We start from the raw sequence: 18,820 nt of genomic DNA on the forward strand, positions 1-18,820 counted from the left end.
TGCGCGGTGGGACCCCCAGGAGGTGGCAGGACAGGGAATGCTCCTGTGCCAGGAGCAGGGCGGGGAACAGGCACAGCAGGGTTGATCCCCAAAGTAGATCCTGCTGAGGTGCACTGGACTCTTCATATAAACTAGGTGGGTGGAAAAGCCTTTGGCTCAGCTCCCAACCAAGCCAAGCCTGGTGCTCCAGCCTCTTGGGGGCTTCCAGCCCCAAGCACCAGCCTTCTCCTGACACCTAAACATGAGCTGCGGGCTGGGAATCTTTGTTTTCCAGTTTTCCTTTCCAAGGACAACCACCTGCAGTATGCCCAGCTTGGAAGGGGGCTGCAGCTTACCTCTGCCACCCCCTACTTTGCTTCCAGCAGGCTAAGACCCAGCCCAATAGAAAGCCAAAGGCTTTTTTCCACAGTGGGATGCTCCAGAGGGGTCAAGAAGAGCTGCCAGGCTGTTCTGTGTGGGGCAGAAGCAGTGTCCAACCCCTCGCGCACTGAACGCTTGAGACAGGGTGGAGATAGTATTATTTTTTTTTCTTTCTTTCTTTTTATAAAGAGACTAAAACAAGAGTCAACAGCTACGAACACAAAAGTTTCCAGGGGCAGTGGGGAGAGTGGGATCTGCCCCATGGCTGGCGGGATCACGTGCTGGAAGGAGGTGATGGTGTGTGCCCAGAGGCAACGGGCCGGAGTCCTGCCCGGAATTCACAAAAAATAAAAATGTTACAAAAAAATTAAAATAATTATAATAATAATAATAGTAGTAGTAGTAAATCGGGTTTGCCAGCTTCCTCCCTGCAGTTGTCTGCATCTTGGCACCTTGGCAAAGCATCCTCCTCCTCATCCCCCTGTGTGCTTGCTGCTCCTGGGACCGAGGCCCCGGCGTCGCTCCAGGCTCCGGGACCCTGCGGTGCTTGTGGGCACTTCCCGCAGGGCCAGAGGGGTGACGCGGGAAAATCCCAAACCACAAAGGGGAGGTGGAGCCTCCGGGTTTGCCAGCGGTGTCCCGAGCATGGAAAGGCACGGCGCCCGCCCCCCACGGCCGGCCACAGTCTGGAGAAGAAGAGGAGGAAGCTGAAGGCTCACCCTCAGAGTCTCGGGATTACAAAAGCTGAGAACTACAAAACTAAATACAAAGGGGAGAATCAGCACGTGAGCGTCGAGCCCTCCGCTCCCCGGCGCCGCTCCCGGCGCTGCCCGCGCCGTGCCGGGGGTGGGGCGTTTCACTTCCTCCCTGCGGCGCCAGCCCCGCGCCCGGCGCTCCCGCGCTGCTGCATCGGCCGTTCCCAGGCTGCTCCTCACACCTTGTAGTAAATGTTGGCTGGGCTCTGCGGGGGCATCTCCTGCACGATGTAGACGGGGTGCCCGTAGTCCCCGCTCACCTTCTCGTAGTGCGGGCAGTAGTTGTTCTCTGTAGTCCGTAAGGGGATGATGATGTCGCTGGGCTCCGAGCCCGCGTTCCCGCTGCATTTGGGGCTGGCCAAGGTGCTGAGGGACAAGGCTGCGGCTCGCTGCTGCGTGTGCTTCCGGTGCCGCTTGCGGATCTTGATCAGGAGCACGACGAGGAAGATGATGATGAGGATGAAGATGACGCAGCCGGCGCCGATGGCCGCGAACACGGCCACCTTGGAGCTCAGGAAGCCGTCGCTGGGACCTTGGGTCTCCTGGCCGTCCTGGTTGACGGAGCCTGCAGGGCAAGGGGAGACGGGGGTCAGAGGGGCAGACAGATCTGTGCTCTGTCCGCGCATGGATCACACCTGTGGAGCAGGGGGATGAGCTGCCCATTGGAGTCCCTCTCTACCCCCCAAACTCAGCACAACATTCCACCGTGCTCCCAAGGAGGTAAGTCCCTCACCTCCAAGGGGACGGCACTTGCTCCCCACCTTCCCACCCCAGTCAGACCCACACATCTCTGGGAAGGACTGGGCAGGGCAGGCAGGAGCCCCAGGCATCCACAGAGGGGGCATCACGTGTCCTGTTGCCCATTCTACACCACTGCTCCCCTTCTCATCTTCCAGCCTATGGAGCAGTGTGTTGATTGTTTCCAGGTGGCGCCATTCCAGACCTGGGAAGCCTTTGCTCCCCACAACAGACCAGGATGCCCTGGTGAACGTGGGCTCTGACACCCAGACCCCCTAAGTCTCCAATTACTGACCCCTGGGCTGGGGCAGCCACAGCCCCTGCAGGGCCAGCTCAGAGGTCGATCCAGGCAGGAAGAAAAGAGAGACTCTTCCCAGCTTCATCTGATTCCACTTTGCACTCAGAGGGGTCAGGAACTCAGGAAACCACCTTCAAAGGGCTCTCACACCCGAGGACCTCACCTCCTCCAAACCCTCTCAGATGTACTCAGATGTGAGGAACACATGGGAGGAGGAAGAGTGCTGGAACAGCACTTCCCTGCCAAGCTCTGCCAGGAACTGGGAAAACAAACCCGAGCTGCACTGCACCCTGGGCTTGGGACAGCAGCGGGAGAGCAGAGATGGGCACAACACTTAAGGCAAAACCATCCAGATCCTGGATCCAGAGAGTCTGCTATCCCGAGGATCCAAGCAACAAGCTCAACTTAAGAGGGGCTTCATTGGCCTCACAGCAGGCAAAGCCCCATCCCTCTCCTGGGAATTCCTGGAATACCCACCTGGCTTGCCAGGATCCTCCACTGATGGGACCTTGCTGCGTGGGCTCTGCGTGACGATCTTCACAGTGTCATCCGACTCCTTGCTCGGCCGACTTGTTGTCAGCTGCTCTGGGATCACTGCATTTGGATCTGGGAAAGGAGAGGGGAGGGATGGATGAGAAGCCTGGATGCAACCTGGAAAGCTTGTTCCCCCCTTAAAGAAGTGCCCCCAGTTGTCAGCCACTCCCACGGGGCACAGGAGCACTGGGAAATGCCGAGAGCAACAGAGCAAGGCTGAGCTGCTCCGGGGCTTGTGGGAAGCAGGTCCCCACCCTAATTCCCTGCTTTGCTGTTTTCAGAGCTCCCATGCGTGGGCTGGGACAGGTTTCTTGCTCAGGCAGCGGGAGGAAGGGAAGGGCAGGCAGGAGGCCAAGGCTGCAGCACAGTTTCGCCTGTTTATTATAAATATTGGCCCCGACGTGCAAACACAATAATGAGAAGCAGAATCGGGAGCTGAGCATCCAAGTCGGGGCTGAAACGAGCCCAGGGCATTGCTGGGGCTGGGAAGCAACTCGGGATGGAGGTGGTGGGGGTGCAGGAGCTCCAGGAGAAGAGCCCATTGGTGGCTCTGGTGTCCCACTGCCACCAGAGTCCCCACAGCCTCATGGCCTCCAGAGCTGAGAGCCACCAAGCCCAGTCCCTGATGCCTGGCCAGCTACAATCCCCTCTTGGATGCCCAGGATGTCACAGGGGCACTGCCTGTTCCAGTTCTCTGAGGCACTTGTAAGGCTCATGGGTCTTGTGTGGAGCTCACTTCCCACCAGGATACAGCCCACGAGGTAACTGGGAACAATCACTCCCATTCAATCCCAGTGCTCCGCACATATGCCATGTTGGCAAGAGAAAAGCAGGAAGAAAGATCCTAAAAATGCAATCCTGTTGAACCAACCCAGGAGTGCTCCCAGGAGCAGCTGGCCTGGCCTCAGTTTCCCAGGAATCTTGAGCTTCCACAACCCCCAGCGGAACAGGGACTCTGTTTCAGGGGGCAGCAGGAGACCCCAGGGAAGTGGAGGACTCACCCTGCCCCACTTTCATGACAATCTTCATGGAGCGTGTCTGGCAGACCCCTCCTTCCCGGTTCTCCAGGCCATCCAGCGTGCCGTTGGAAGTGGCTGCAAGAAAAAAGAGGGAATGTGAGACAGGTTCCTAGGAGCTGGAAGGGCACTGCTGAGCAGCTCTTTGCTGTTCTCTGGTATTACTGTGCAGGTCTCCACTGTCCCTTAGCACTTCCAGGTCCCCCACCCTGTCCCCAGGCACAGCTATTCCCTGGCATCTCCTACCCCAGGGATTCACTCCTCACCCCCCATTACAGCCACATCTTCACACCCCAATCCAGAGCCCACCGAATTCCCAGCTCCTGCCCCTCCCAAAGCTGCTTGCAGAAGTGAGGACATGATCCCTACAGCTTCCTCTCACTGCCACATCCACACAAGTGAGCCATTCTCCACGCCTGCACCCTCCTCCCCCTTTAATTCCTGGATAATTTCCTTTGCTCCTGGTGCAGAATGGGAACACTTGCATATGCACAGTTTAAATTATACATCTCTAATTACACCCTGTGCCTTGGTGAAGAATGTAAACTCAGAGCCCCAGTGGGCTCTGGGGGCTCTAATTGCAGGGCAGAAGTCACTTAAATTCACATTAACTTTTCGCTGGAGCCGGCACAGACTTTTCAGCCCTTGGATCCCACGGGAGCACAGGGAAGGTCCCCCATCCTCCAGCCCTCTGCGGGGCTCAGGGCAGGGGGAACACAAGAGAGATTAAACCCAAACACAAGGATTTCAGGATTAAGCACCTAAATGTCAGATTCTCATAAACAGACTCAAAAAGCTGCCCCCCACCAGGGCCCTGGATGTGGCCACTGTGCCTGACGTGAAGCCGGGTCTGCCCAGGGACCAGGATGGTTCCCACCCCATCATCTCCCTCCACTGCAGCAAACACAAATCATCCCAGTGCTCCACCAAACCCAGCCACAGAGATCAATTCACCCAGGGAAGCATGGAAACCCAGGAGGAGCTCAGCAACAGCTTGGGGAAAGCAATGCTATGGAGAATCACAGAGTCCAGGGATCATTTTCCAGACACAAGACAGGACTTGGCCAGCACAGCGCAGCCAACACCTCCCTCAGCCTCAAGGCCAAAGCTCAGCCCTGGGGTTTCAGGTTCCCTGTGCGGCCCAATTCCTGCCTCCATCCTGCAAAAAAACAGGACTAGGAGGGGAGGCGACTGACAGAAATTTGGGTTGAATCCATTGGACCCTGCTGGGTGTTGGTGAGAGGACAGGAAGAAGCTGGAGTACAGAGCAAGGTCATCCTTCCACATTCCCCTTCCCACAGCAGGAGGTTGGGTGCCTCCATGAGCCTCCACGCTGGGATACTCTGGAAAGCACACCCCGATCTCACTGGGAAGCAGGGCCCCAAGTCCATCAGCTCTTTCCAAACACCTCTGTGCAATCAAGGCTCTCAGTTGAAACCCCAGCAAACATTTTCCTAATCAAAAAGTCCTTGGACCATTTGCTGAGTTATCACTCCTCCTGCAGTGGGGTCCCCCCTGCCAGCAGCTCCCGGGGTGGAGCCGTGCATCCAGCTGGGATGGTGCATCCAGCTGGGATCCACTGACAGCCGTTCTGACAGCAGCACTGTCAGCACCAAGCCCCATGCAAACGCCTGGGAATGTGGAGAAACGCCTCTGACAGCCTGCACGAGTTCTCTGGAATCCAAACAGGATGGACCTGAGCTCAGACTCCCCATAAAAACACATCGGGAGTGAACTCCAGCAGAAAGCTCGGCAGCCCAGTTCTCCCAGGCTGGAGGCGCCGGTTTGGGGGTGAAATCAGCGGGTGCATCCCAGCTCACAGCCCTGGAGCAGCTCCTTGAACAGTTTTCCTGCTTCCCAGCTCCATGCCATGGGTTGTTGCATCTTGGAGAGACTCATCCATTGAGGGAGAAGGCAGCAGTCTGTACAAGCCAGTCCCTGTGAGGCCTCACGAGGTCTGATTTATAAATAATTAACTAATTATAACAAAATGAGGTAACAAGCAAGCGTGGTTCAAGTGGGGGAAACCAGAAGATCCCACAAAGGCAGCAGTTCCTCCAAATAACTATGGAGACATTCCATCCACATACAAGAAAAATATTAAAGGTCCAAAGAGGACAGAGGGAGCAGCTGGAGCCACAGGGATGGAAGCTGGAGCCACAATAATGGCAGCTGGAGCCACAGGGATGGACAAAGGGACACAGCTGGGCATCCTTCTTCCCACCCCACACTTGGACACAAAGTTTCTTCTTGTTCTGGCCATGGAAATGATGAGGGAGAAAGTAGCTTTGAGAGGGAACCAGGTGGAAAAATGAAACAGTTGCTTGAGGAAACAAAAAAAAGGAAAAACGTTTGTAAAACCCACAGTGATGGTCTTGGAATGGCCTCTGGAAACAAGGACATGAGCTTCCACATTCCCTGTAAATCCACAACGGGCCGGAGTGAAGTTGGATGCTCCATGCAGCTGGTTGGGCTTCCAAAAGTCAAAATCCTAAATCCCCAAATCCATCCAAATGGTGCAGAGTCCAGAGAGTTTAACATGAACACGTAGGGCAGGGTGACGTGAGAGCAGCAGGTCCCTGATCCATTGGGAAAGGCTCCTCCAGCGCAATTCCCTGTGGAACTCAGCAATGAAGAGCTGCTCCCCCTGCTCTGTTTCCTGCTTTCCCAGTGGAAGAAGCTCCAGCAGAAGGTTCCAGCTCAGCTCAGCCCAGCTCCAGTGGATCCAGGCTGGGATCCGGGTGGCACTTGATGGATTCTCTGGGTGCCTCTGTCACTCACTGCCACGGTTAGAGCAAGCTGTGGTGACAGCACCAATCCTCAGCTGCTGATGGGACCCAGAGTCAGCAGCCCACAGAGGAAAATGTTAAATCCATAACAACGGTAGTGGCTGCAGGAGAGCTGGGAGAGCCTCGAGCTGTAGTGAGGCAGCTGCAGGGCAGCAGCAGGAGGCAGAGCTGTGACACGATGAAGGAAGCCAGGCAAGAAGCTGGGAATACCCATGGAATAGGAAATGGCAGGTCTGAAACAACACTGTCACCTACCCATGCCACACCAGCAAGGCTCAATCCAACCAGCCCCAGCAAAGCTGAGCATACAGGAGCGTTTTCCTGCCCTATTCCATTTTGGAAGGATTCGAAGGTTGGCTGTAGGACTGGGAGAGCAAAAATAACCTCTGGCCAGTGACTTCCAAAGGCTGACTTCCAAAGGCCACTCCCAGCCTGGAGAGCCATCAGATGCCTCTGCCCTAATGGAGCATTAAGCCCCGGGCTGCTGAGTGATGAGGATTTAACAGTGATACCATTAACCATGTAATTGCTTGTCAATTTAGAGGAGATGCTCAGCCACCATGGAAGCCAGGCAGGACCTCCACTCCTGGAATCCCACATGCCCATCCAGCCCAGTGACACACACCACAGAGCTGGGACAGATGGCTGAGACCCCCAACAACCCCACAGTCCCGTCTCCAAGCCAGCAATGCCATGTGCTGTCCCTGCTGCCTCCCCAGCACCAGCACTCGGTGTCACCAGAGCTTTTATCCCTCCCCTAAAAATATTTCAAAGGAGAACTTGGGTTTTGGCAGATGGGAGACGCTGGAAGTAATACCTGGCAAGAGATGAAGGCAAGGGTCTCTTAAATGGTCAGCCTTGGCCAGAGCGAGATGTTTGGTTTCTCTGCTGGATTCCCTCTAGCAGGGCTGCGTTATGATTTGGGCCCCAAAGCACAATTAATGTGCTGAGACTGTAGCGAATCCAAGTCTCTTTCCTTTTATTGCTCTTAATCACTCTTCCATCTGTGCAGCTCAGCCCTGCTCCAGCCCCAGCCAGGCACGGCATGGCCACAGCCTGGCCACAGTCCCCACCACCCCTCTCGCCCCCAGACCCGCACAAGGTTCGTGTTTCCATCACTTCAGGAGAGGTGGCAGCGTCCCACCGGTGTCCCACAGCCTGACCCTGATCCCACTGGAGCCACGGGACCGACCCTGGCAAGGAGCAGCTGGTGCAGAGCAGCCTCAGCCCAGCCTGGACAGTCCTGGGCTGAAAGGCCCTCCTGGCACAGGTCACCCTGGAGATGTGTCTCCCACATCTCTGACATGCTGCAGGAATCCACGAGCAGACTGCACTTCAAATAAAATCCCAGCTCCTGCCACCTCCCCTCTCTAGATCTTTCTGTTTTACACCCCCTCGGTACTGACACAGAGGTGCTCCACTGGAGCCCAATCCCCCATGGGCACTGAGCTCCTTCCCCATCCCAGCCAGGGCTGGCACCCCAGGGGACACGGAGCCACTTCCAGGTCACAGAGCAGAGGCACCCGCTTGCTCCACTGCACACCAACTCCCTGGGGCCTGCGGAGAGCACGGCTTGGTTACAGCTCCTGCTCCTCCTCCTCCTCCTGCTCCTCCCAGCCACCAGGGCCACGCAGCTCTGGCTCAGGGCACCCCGTTATTGGTACTATTATTATTAATACCAGTGTCACTGCCCAGCCAGCCCCGCTGTGGGGACACGAGCCCCCCACTCTGCACACATCCCCCAGCCCCTTCTCTGAGCTCCAGCACACTGGCTGGGGCTGCTGCCAGCGCTGGGGCAGGGGCCGTGTGGAGGGAGTCCACCCCACGCTGTCACACTGCCAGCGGGGCCAGCAGCCTTCTTCCAGCCTTCTCCCAGCCTTCCCGAGGCAGCTGCGCCGGGAAGGGGCCCTGCAGCCCCTGAAATGCCTGTGCGAGCCAGCCCGGCCCTGTCCCATTCCTGCACGGCACAGGACGTGCAAGGCTTGGGTTTCACAGCCACTCCTGCCAGCTCCAGAGCTGCTCCAGAGCTGCTCCAGCCACACGGTCCGGCATGGAAAGAGAAGGGCCACGGGGGCTGCTCCAGCAGCACTGCTGACTGCGGGAAGCCACCTCTGCTCTCCTCCCTGGCATCAGGGCACTGCCAGGCCCAGGCCCATGCCATGAAGCCAAGTGGGATTGCTCCGTCCCCCCCTCAAACTGTACAGGGCAGGTGAAGAGCCTGTCGCTGCAGCCAGCCCATGGAGCACTGGGAATCTGGCCATCCCACACTCCCCGCTCCAGCAATCACAGTGGGAAAAACCCCAGTTCAAATCCACTGCTGGAAACAGGAATGAAAACCATCACAGGGGGTTTGGCTGGGATGGGGTTTGGCTTTCCGTAGCCAGGGTCAGCACCCCCCAAATCAAATTAAAGGGTTAAATTAACCCCATTCCTTATAGAGAGCAGAGGGACACACACAGTTACAGCTGCAAAAAGAGAGGACACCACCCACTACACTCATCCTCACCACCTACAGCTCCACTCTCTCCTGTTCTTTCCTGGGGCAAAGGGAGAACAGGCAAACACTGAAGTATCCACTGGAAAAAGACACTTTAACCCAAGTAATGCTTAAGTGAAAAGCTAATCTCCCATTTAAACAGCTTTCTGGTGGAAAATTATATCCAACCCCAATTAGTATCATAATTAAGAGTCACTGCTGGATTGCAGGGAACCTCATCCAGGCTGGAAAGCACATCTTTGCTGCACGACCACAGCTGGGTGACTCACTCAAGCCCTTTATCATCAAGACTATCCACGTGGATGAGCTGTGGAAACTCCCAGAGTCCTCATCCTATTCCTGCCCAGCTCAGAGAGACCATGGTCCTAAATAAATCCTTTGTCTTCAAGGCTGTCCACCCCTTCCAAAGAAAGAGCACGTCATTGGGAGAGGAAGGTGATTTGTGCAGTCTCTGTGGTCGCCCCAAGCAACTGGAGACAGGTCAGGACGAAACTGCCACATAATTCCCCACCTGATGCTCTGCCAGAATCATTTGTGGGCCCCACTGGGAGCAGGAGGGGAGTAAAGCACTTGCTGCTATTTAACAGGGTGTAAATCTCTCCTGTTAGGTGGCAAAACATCTCAGAGATGACTGAGAAGTCCTTTGAGAAGGGGATGGAGACAGACAGTGCCATCCCTCAGCTGCAAGGCCAACACCAGCTGCCCACCTGAGCTCGGGCTCCATCCATGGCCACATTCCCAGGGGCTCAGAGAAAACTTCAGGTTATCAGGGACAGAGAGGCTGACAGAGGGACAGATCCATGTGCAGATCTTCTGGAAGCTCCACGTGCCTAGGAGAGCTCAGGGAGCCAAGGAGGTGCCAGGCAGTGGAGAGACACAGCAGGGTCTGGATGCTGTGGGACAGCCAGGAGGAAATCCCACTGCAATTACAGGCAAACTTTGCATAACCACCAGGAACTTCTGAAACAGGGGAGGTGACATCAGTGAAACTCCTGGCCCAGAATTGCAAATAATCCCCTGCCTGCAAGAGGAGCCAGCCCAGGCACTGCTCCCACCATGGCCATGCATCCACCAGAGCCCGGCTTGGAGCAGGACCAGCTGGGGCTCCCAGTGCTGCGTCCCACAACAGCTGGAATGGGAGATGATCCATTGCTCCTGGGGATTGCATGGCAGGACTGAAGGAGCTGGTCTCTGCTCCAGGGAGACATCAGTGCATGGATCAAATAGTCTCCAGCAACACCCTGAGTTACACAGTTTGGAAATTTCCAATAGATGTCACATAAACCCCTGACTCTCCAGACAAGGATTTGCCTGGCTGAGTAACGCACAGAGGAAGGAGGCTCTCTACCCCTAAGTTAGAGCTGATCCCACTGCAGCTGCCTCCAGATTCCCCTGCTCCTGCAGCCCCCTCTCCATGAGGTGTGTAACTCCCACTCCACACTGCCAGGTGGGATCAAAGAGCTCAGGCATTGCACAGCAATAGCAAAAACACCAATCCCGGGGCAAAGAGACTTCAAATTGAGGCTGGCACCAATCCTCCCCAGAAAAGTGACCTGCTAAAGGTGTCACACACCACCTGGGCTGGCCTGGCTGAGGGGTGGACAGACAGAGATCCCATAAATTAGGGATGGAAAAGGGTGGCATGTCACAGTTCATTAATGTCAGACTCTGTGCACCTTGCATGTCTCAGGGTCCAAGCATGGTGGTGCTTCCTGGAGCTCCCAGTGAGCTGTTGGCCTAACAGACAGCACCCACCATCATGAGCACCCACCATCATCAGCATCCACCACCACATCCCAGCATCCACCACCACATCCCAGCATCCACCACCATACACCCAGCACCCACCATCACAGACCCCTCCACACCAGTTTGGAGCTGCAGTGATGCCAACAAGCCTCTTCTCAGCACTACTGAAGCACTGGATTGCAATAGGGATCCCAGGAGAAAAGCCCAGGAAGAGGGTCTTGATGGTATATTAAAAAAAAAAAAAAAAAAAAAGCCAAGGAAGTAGCTGCCTGCACTTATCTATGCACAGCTTCCCAGATACACCAGTATGCCAGGATTTGTTTCAATTCCTCATCAAGCTGAAAGCTCCTTCTGCTTTAAGAGTCTCCTACTCAATGTTTAACCAAAAAGCAGACAAGTTGAATCTCTTCCAGTGACCCAGAGGAAGTCCTTGGAGATGTCCATCAGTGAAGAGCCAAGTCCACCACAATCCACGCAGCTGCAGCTTCAGGAGGTGCCCTGGGATTTCCTGCAGACACGGCAGGAGGAGCAGGGGGTGAAAGAGCCAGGATGAAGAAAAGGAAGATGGGATGCACCAAAAAACCTGCTTTGGTGTGAGCCATCCCAGGAACAAGGAGGCAGAGCAGTATCGGGCAGGTGATGCACGGGGAGATGTCACCTCTTCACTGCCATCACTCCTGCATGCCATCTCTACTGTCACCTCAGTGTTCAGGAGCACTGAGGAGTTAAACACGTTTTGTTTTCTCCTAATGGGTCGTGACAATGCTAAAGGGGTCGTGACAATGCTACAGATGCTCTTGGAAATCATTTCTCCTGGGAAAAAGCATCCTGGGATGCAGCCAGCCCAACTTTCCAGGCAGACAGCACCCAGTGCCCATCTCCAGAGCCCTTTGCTGTGCCAGGGCCGCAGGCAGAGCTGGGCTGCCCAGCAGCCAGGGAGCTGAGCGGGCATGGGGACCCCTGGGTGGGTAGTCGTGGCAGGCAGGGATCCCTGGGCGGGGATTTGTGGCAGGCAGGGCACCCCCGGCCCCAGAGCAGATCAAAGCACGGGGTATTTACCTCCTGGCCGGGCGGGGGACACCGGCCCTTTCTGAGGGGGCTTTTCATCCCTATTAGGGCCATGAAAGGCTGAGCCATGAGATCAGCTGCCAGGGGCTGTCCGGGGACAGCGCTGAGCTGAAAAGGTCAGGAGGGAGGAGGAGAAGAGAAAAGAGGCAGAGGCTTAAGGGACAGGGCTCAACAAAATCACATTTACTGTGGTCACGCTCTTCAGACAAGCCTGCAAGACAAGGAACCGCGTGTTGTCTAAGGGCCATTATTAGGGTTTGACATGGCCAGGGCCCGGGCTTTGAAGTCGGGAGCAGGACACCGTTAGAGCCGTTTGCGTCCGGCCTCCGGCTCCCACGCGGCATCACCAGCCTCTGTCAGCGGCTCCCAGCGGGATGGGGATGGAGGAGCAAAGCCCCAAAACCAGATGGATGCCACCAGGCCGGCTCTGCTTGGCCTGGGTGTGTCACAAGGCAGGCCCGTTTGGGTGAAGAATGAGGAAGCCGCTTAATTGGGGTTTTAATCAGCAGAAGTTCACAGCTCCCATCATGGCATCAAACGGCCCTTGGGCTTTCAACTCCCCTCCACCAAACAAGTTGTGGGAAGGAGGATGAGTAGCACATGAAAGTGGCCACATTCAAATGGCATCAGCAAAGAGCTGGCAGGCTGACAAAGCCCCCCCTGGCACAGCCCCCAGCCCAAGGAACCAGCAAGGGAATTATCAAATCCCAAGGAATGCGGGAAGGAGCGCGAGCGGCTCCGCACACACGCACTGGCACGGGCTGAAGGCTTCCCAAACCAACGGAAGCTGAAGGAGCACAGCCAGAAAAGCGAGTATGGCAATGTGTCCCAAAAAAGCTCCCGAGGAGGAAGGATGATCCTGGCAGCTGGAAGGGTATAGGTGACCCCCTTCCTCACGCTGAGCTGCAGGAAAACGCTGACAGAGCGTGGCCCAGGGACGAAGCCGCATCGCAGCAGCAGCGATGGTTTACAACAAATAACTCTTGCCAGGTTAAGACTAATTGCATCTAAAAACAGAAATGCAAGACAAGGGCTTTAACACAACACTCAGGGTAATAGATCCGCTCTCACTGCATCCCGCTGCCAAAAAGCATTGGATTGGATTACGGACGTTATTACATCAAAAATGGATTGAAGGGCTTAAGGACTCACAATAAACAGCAAACGCCTCATATTTATGAGGAAACATCTACTAGGACCTTGCTTTTCCTTCAGCATTGCCATCAAACAAGGGCTCTGTGCTTTAAAGAGACCCATGGGACAGGTCAGACACTGAGGAAGAACACCTGGAAGAACACCTCGGCACCACCACATCTGCAAACAGCTGCCTGGAGTGCACCCTGAGGCTGGGCAAGGTTTGCCTGGGGTCTCCACACCCCACTGAGTATGGAAGGGGCTGTCAGGACCACCACCAGCCCCAAAAACCAGAGAAGGAACTGGGAACTATGGGAGTCCATCCAGTTTATCCCCTGCCATGGGCAGGAACACCTTCTACTAGCCCAGGTTGCTCCAAGCCCCATCCAACCTGGTCTTGAACACTTCCAGGGATGGAACAGGTGACACTTAACAGTTCCTTCTAACGCAAACTATTCTTTGATTCTCTGATCCAGAGCTCTGGGATAGCAGGGAGCCACTGCGGGAGCTCCTCCTCACGTCACCCTATTGCCAGGACACAGGGATTAATGGATCTCTATCCAGGCACCTCATTACCAGAGATAGTAAAACTGGAGCAAGTTCAAAGACGAGCAGCAAACGCAATTAGGAGTTGGAGTGAATTAGGAGGGGAGGTGGAGGGAGCTGAACCTGCAGGGCTGGATAAGCCATGGTGGGGCAGGAGCTGCTCACGACATCCCAGGAGTGCAGGAAGCAGGCAGAGGGAAGGCTATTCCAGTGGGAAGCATTTTGTAGGGAGGGGACAGAACACTAGGGACAGGGAATCCCACCAAGGCACCAAGGGCAAGCAGGAAAACACCTGGGAGATCAGGGATGGAAGAAACCACAGCTCAACATGATATAAAACACACAATTCCCAAATTCCCAGCTCCTTCACACTCTCAGCACTTCATCCTGGGGATGGTGCCCATGTCCTGCTGGAGTCCCACGTGCCCCTCCAGTCTCTGTCTCCAGTGTAGACCTGCAGGCAGACGCTGCTGCCTCTTGTTCTTTATGGAAAGCCTTAGGAACAAGCATCACCTTTCCTTATCCACCCCCAGGAGCAACAATGCTTTTAAGGAAAGCCTGGAGCTGCTGTGGAGGGGGTTGGTGTGAGGCTCCAGAGAGGATGGGGACAGGGAACAGCAGCTTTCAAAAGCCTTTTCATTGCTAAGCCGAGGGCTGGGGCCGTGTCCCTCCATGATAAAAGTGTCCCTAAACAAGGCTTGGCATATCCAAAGTGATAGCAAGGACCAGTCCTGAATAGGAGGGACCCTGGGAAGTCCCCCGGCTCCGGTGAGGAGGTTTTCCAGGCGCTGGGGAAGGTGGGGGATGAGTGGCACACGCCCTGTTCCCCTCGGCTCCAGCATTGCTTTCCCGGCTTAGAAATGAAAAGGGAGAAAAAAAACCCCTTTGTGTGTTCAGGCAAAGCTTCGGGAAAGGGAGGGGAAAAAATTGGGGAAGGGGGGGAAAAAGACAACATGTGGGTGGTCTGCTCAGGAGACTTTTGACTTTGTTTTTTTGGCTATTTTATTTCTTGGCAGAAAGAACTCCTGGGGCTGCTCGGCAGAGGGTACGGCCAGATCACAGGAGCATCCTCAGCCCACCCAGGGGCCAAAGTTCAGCTGGCAGCTCTCAGCTCTGAGGGGTTTCGCATCAAAGCTTGGAGGAGTCAAGAGAAATTAAAGTCAGAAACGGTCCAAGGCAGGGGCAGAGGGCACTGCCGGCCTCCTGAGGAGAGGGGGGGCATCCCACAGGGATGCTCCAAGCACCCTGCTCACTGCATCCCTATACAGCCTATACAAGAGGATAAACAGGATTTTATATTAAAAAAAGAGCTTAAAAGGCTCAGCCCACCATCTGACGGGACGCACAGCCAGGATTTCCCAAGCTGGGCTATGCCGTCTTTGCAAAATCCCGGCTGCGTGTCCTGTTGCATCCGCAGCGAGCCGGAGCCGGTCACCTGCAGTGACCCAGGTGTGCTGGCAGCCTTGGAGGGGAGCTGGCATCGGCTCAAAGCCATGGGGGCCCCGCGGGAGCCGCGTTTGGAGCCGGCAACGCACCGGCGGCTGCTTGTGAAAGCGCCTCCCAAAGCTCCAGGAGGTTGATTTTCACTTCAGTTTTCGTGTGAAATGCAAAACAGCTCGGTAAAATTTGGGTAATTCAGAGGCTGGTAAATCCTTCTGCCTCCACCTTCCTGATGGACTTGGTTACCATAACAGGGATCCCATATTTCTTCTTCTTGGTGCTTTGTTCACCTTCTGAGCTTGTTTAGGCGAACCTATTTGTCTTTGAGGGCTCTTTGCAGCCTGAGAGTCCCACGGGCTGTAGCTCAGAGGATCCCAATTTCTGCCCTCATTAGCTTGAAGACCATGTCAGTGCTTGAACTTGACCCCGGAACACAGAGGAGCCACTGACCGAGTACTTCAAGATGTTTGCCTGACCCAAGTCTGGCACTTTGGCCTCTCTTCCAAATTTTTGCCCACTGCAGGCAAAGCTCATATTCAATCAAGCTTTCCATCAGCTGAACGACAGCAAGAGGGCTGAACTTTGGGTTCCGAGAGCCACCAGGCTGGTACCAGCTGTGGTAATGGAGATGGGAGTCTACATGGGAGTTGTGCCAGTGTGTTTTTGGTCTCCCCAGCCCATCTGGGGCATCTGGGCTGGAACCAGGGTGTCCTGCTCCCATTGCCTTCAAAGCTGGTGTCCCTCAAGTGACACGTGTCCCCATGTCTGGACAGTGACAGTGACCATTGCTCTGGAAGAGCCTGGCCCTGCCGCAGTGACTCAGCCCTGCAGAACCCGTGGTCACTGCCAGCACTGAGCCCAGCTGGCTCTGCAGGTTGCGGCGCCAGGTCGTCCCTGCCGTCACCCCTCCTGTTAGGGAAACTTCCCTGGCTGACGATCCAGGAGCCACTCTGGCATCTCCGCAGAGCCCACTGAGAGCCCCTGTCACCACCCAGAAAAATTTGCCATGACAGAAGTGATGAGGGCTCAAGGCTGACCTGCCAGAGCCAGGCCCGACTGTTTCCCTTGCATCAGATTTATTCCAAATTATTCCGCAGCAAGATTCCAACAGCCCCAGCCAGGCTCGCTGGGGATATCCAGACCAGCAGCCTCAACACAGCAACACGCTACAGCACAGCCCTCCCTTCTCCACTGCCCGCCACAGCCTTGCCACCCCCTCCCAAAGATTCCAGGCTAAAAATACCCTGTTTCCAGCCGGGAACACACGGCTCCCACGGCCGGGCGCTCGCTCCCACACAGGCAGTGACCCTTGTGCCGGCCGCTCGCCACAGAGCCCAGGGCACACAGCGAGGGGAGCTGAGCCGTGGCCACCGTGCCCTTTGCAGTGCCCCCAGCCAGGCGGGGACAGCCAGGCTGAGGAGGAGGGGAGGGGACAAAGAGAGAGCTGGCAGCGCTGCCCAGACACGGCTGAGCTCCCCCTCCATCCACACCAGAGCAGGATACAAGTGGATACATTTCTGTGCAGCAATTCCCTGCACGCACAGACCACAGGCTCTGAGAACATTCCAGCCTCCTTCTCTCTCCCCTCCATAAAATGCCATGGTGCACCAAGACACAAACAGAACAAGCCAGTGTGCAGAATTTTGCAGCCACTTCAATCACATCTCATCACACACTGGACACCACCAGCACCTCCCAGTGCTGGGGCTGCTCTTGGAGCCAACACCCAGGAATGAAGACAAGTATCATCATTCCTCTTTCTCCCCAGCCCCAAACCAAAACCCTGCAACACTTCCATCAAAGATGGCAGCAAAAAATAGGCTCCAGGCATGACAGCACTCCTGGGCCGACCCCAGATGGGGATTGCTCCTGCTCCCAGCCATGAGCAAGGGCAGGGGGCACAGCACAGCAGCCAGATAGGGCCTGGTGACCCACTCGGCCAGTGACACATTCCTCCCCCTGCTCCCATCCAACGGGACATATTTTCCATCCGTGTCAGCTCTCTGCACCGGCCAAGTCACACACAAGCGCCTGGTGACACTCTCCAGGCGCCCAGCCCTCCCGAGCCAGGGCTGGCAGTGAGGAAGAGGAGGGCGACTCACATGTGATGAAGTAATCCTGCTGCCGCTTGAATTCCAGGCCCATGTAGTTGGGGCTGAACTCCTGGAACTTGATGGTGAAGCGGATCTCCTGCTCGGGCCGGTTGCACGTCACCAGCACGTTGGGGTCCATGACGGTGCTGCAGGCATCTGCCTGTTCCTTCCTCACCAGGTACAGCTTGTAGTACTCGTAAGGCTTGGACGGCTCTGCCTTCGGGCAGATGATGTCCAGTTTATCCCCAATCTCTGGGTAGATGACCAGCCCCTTCCCAGTCATGAACCTGGAAGAGAGGAGGGTAAGAGGTTACCACGTGCTGGAGCAGAGGTCACACCAGCCTGGCCCATCCCACTCTAACACCATTATTTTATTTTGTGCTTTGGCTCTGCTGTTCCCCCTCTGTAAGATGGGTTTTGACACCGAAATCAAGTTCTCCTCTTCCCTCACCATCCCAGCCTGTTCACGGAGCCAGCACAGGCTCCTGCTGACAAAACCAGGGCTGGCTTGGGTCAGTCCCACTCGCCAGCCATGATGAGGGCGGGCACCCTTCCCGGCCCCAAGCCTGGCATCCAACCGGGAATGAGTCTCCCCACAAAGGGCTGGGAGACGCCGCAGCTCTGCCCGACGGCCAGGCAAGGAGCTTCCTGCAGGGACAGGCAATAATTAGGCATAGGGAGAAGTCCTGACAATGGGGCGCAGGGAGGGATCCCATCCACGCCCCAGCTCCCTGAGGAATTCCTGTCCTTAAATGGAAGGGAAGGAAGCATCCTGCAGGACAACTTCTACTGAGGCAGGCTCAACAGTGTGCCCAGGAGCGTGGGAGGACCGGATGGAGAGGAGCAAGGAGGGAGGAAAGCTATTCGGGGCTGGAAGGCAGGGCATTGGGAAGGGTAGGAAGGTAAAGATGCTGATAATTAACATTCGGATCTCGTTATGGTGGGGCAAGGCACTGATTAGGTTTTTTCAGCGTGAAGGAGAGGATTAGGGCAGCAAGGAGGGAAGCAGCAGATCATCTACTTTGATGTAGGCAACTAAACGCGTTCCTGATGGGAGATAAGGTGGGAATGGATTTTCCTGCAGAGTTATCTCTGCTGCAACTCCCTCACGTAATCTGGGCAAAGCAAAACGCAAAGTGAGGGCTTTGCCAAGGCTGCATGGCCACACTTCCCTTTCCGCCGTCGGACACAGCCCATCCCTGCCCCAGCCCACCCCAGAGATTGGATGGGGGCCGGGATACCTTCTCCCCAGCCAGCTGCTTCGGCTGGAGCTGCAGGCTCCATGGAAGGAAGATCAAACACACAAGACCAACCTGCTCCGTGGCTCTATGCAAGTCTTAGCAAGAAGCCACAGAGCTGGAACCAGTACCAGGCTTTGGCTGCTGGAGCCAAGCAGATCCACAGGCTGGGCTGGGAGCAGGCAGGCGGAGCCCGAGCCCACGCACCCCCAGTGCCCTTGGCACAGGCTCCGGAGCTCGGTGCCAGCTGAAGCAGCAGGGCAGACACACAGACATCATCTGCATCTCACTCTGCAGCTTGTCGGGTCAGAGGAGCATCCCAGGACCCAGGGCATGGCACAGGGATGGCAGGGACAGCCCCATCACAGAGCTGGATTTAGAGGGGTTATGGGTCCATCCTCCCTGCCTGGCTGCCTCCCACCACATCAGCTCCAGTAGAACCCAAAGGAGCACAATGGGGCAGTTGGGATCTGCCCTGGTGGCAGATGAAGCACTACTGGCACAGCAGCACGTGGCAGGGAGTTTGGTACAAGTCATGATTCGGGAAGAAGGCGACCAGGAGAGA

The 18,820-nt window shown here is 56.0% G+C and overlaps 1 protein-coding gene across 1 annotated transcript in view; it reads right to left on the minus strand.

Annotated features, from left to right (window-relative positions):
• Nucleotides 1-491: 491 nt before the first annotated feature.
• Nucleotides 492-18,820, minus strand: part of LOC310922675 (ephrin-B1) — a 47,375-nt gene continuing 29,046 nt past the window's right edge. The window contains exons 2-5 of the mRNA XM_083883410.1: nucleotides 17,027-17,304; nucleotides 3,687-3,779; nucleotides 2,629-2,757; nucleotides 492-1,680 (exon numbers count right to left, since the gene is read on the minus strand). Of these exons, the coding sequence (XP_083739536.1) occupies nucleotides 1,292-1,680; nucleotides 2,629-2,757; nucleotides 3,687-3,779; nucleotides 17,027-17,304 (889 nt within the window). The 3' untranslated portion in view covers nucleotides 492-1,291. The remainder of the gene's footprint in view (nucleotides 1,681-2,628; nucleotides 2,758-3,686; nucleotides 3,780-17,026; nucleotides 17,305-18,820) is intronic.

This window comes from Zosterops lateralis, assembly GCF_965231275.1.
Source record: "Zosterops lateralis genome assembly, chromosome: Z".
NCBI classification, from domain to species: Eukaryota; Metazoa; Chordata; class Aves; order Passeriformes; family Zosteropidae; genus Zosterops; species Zosterops lateralis.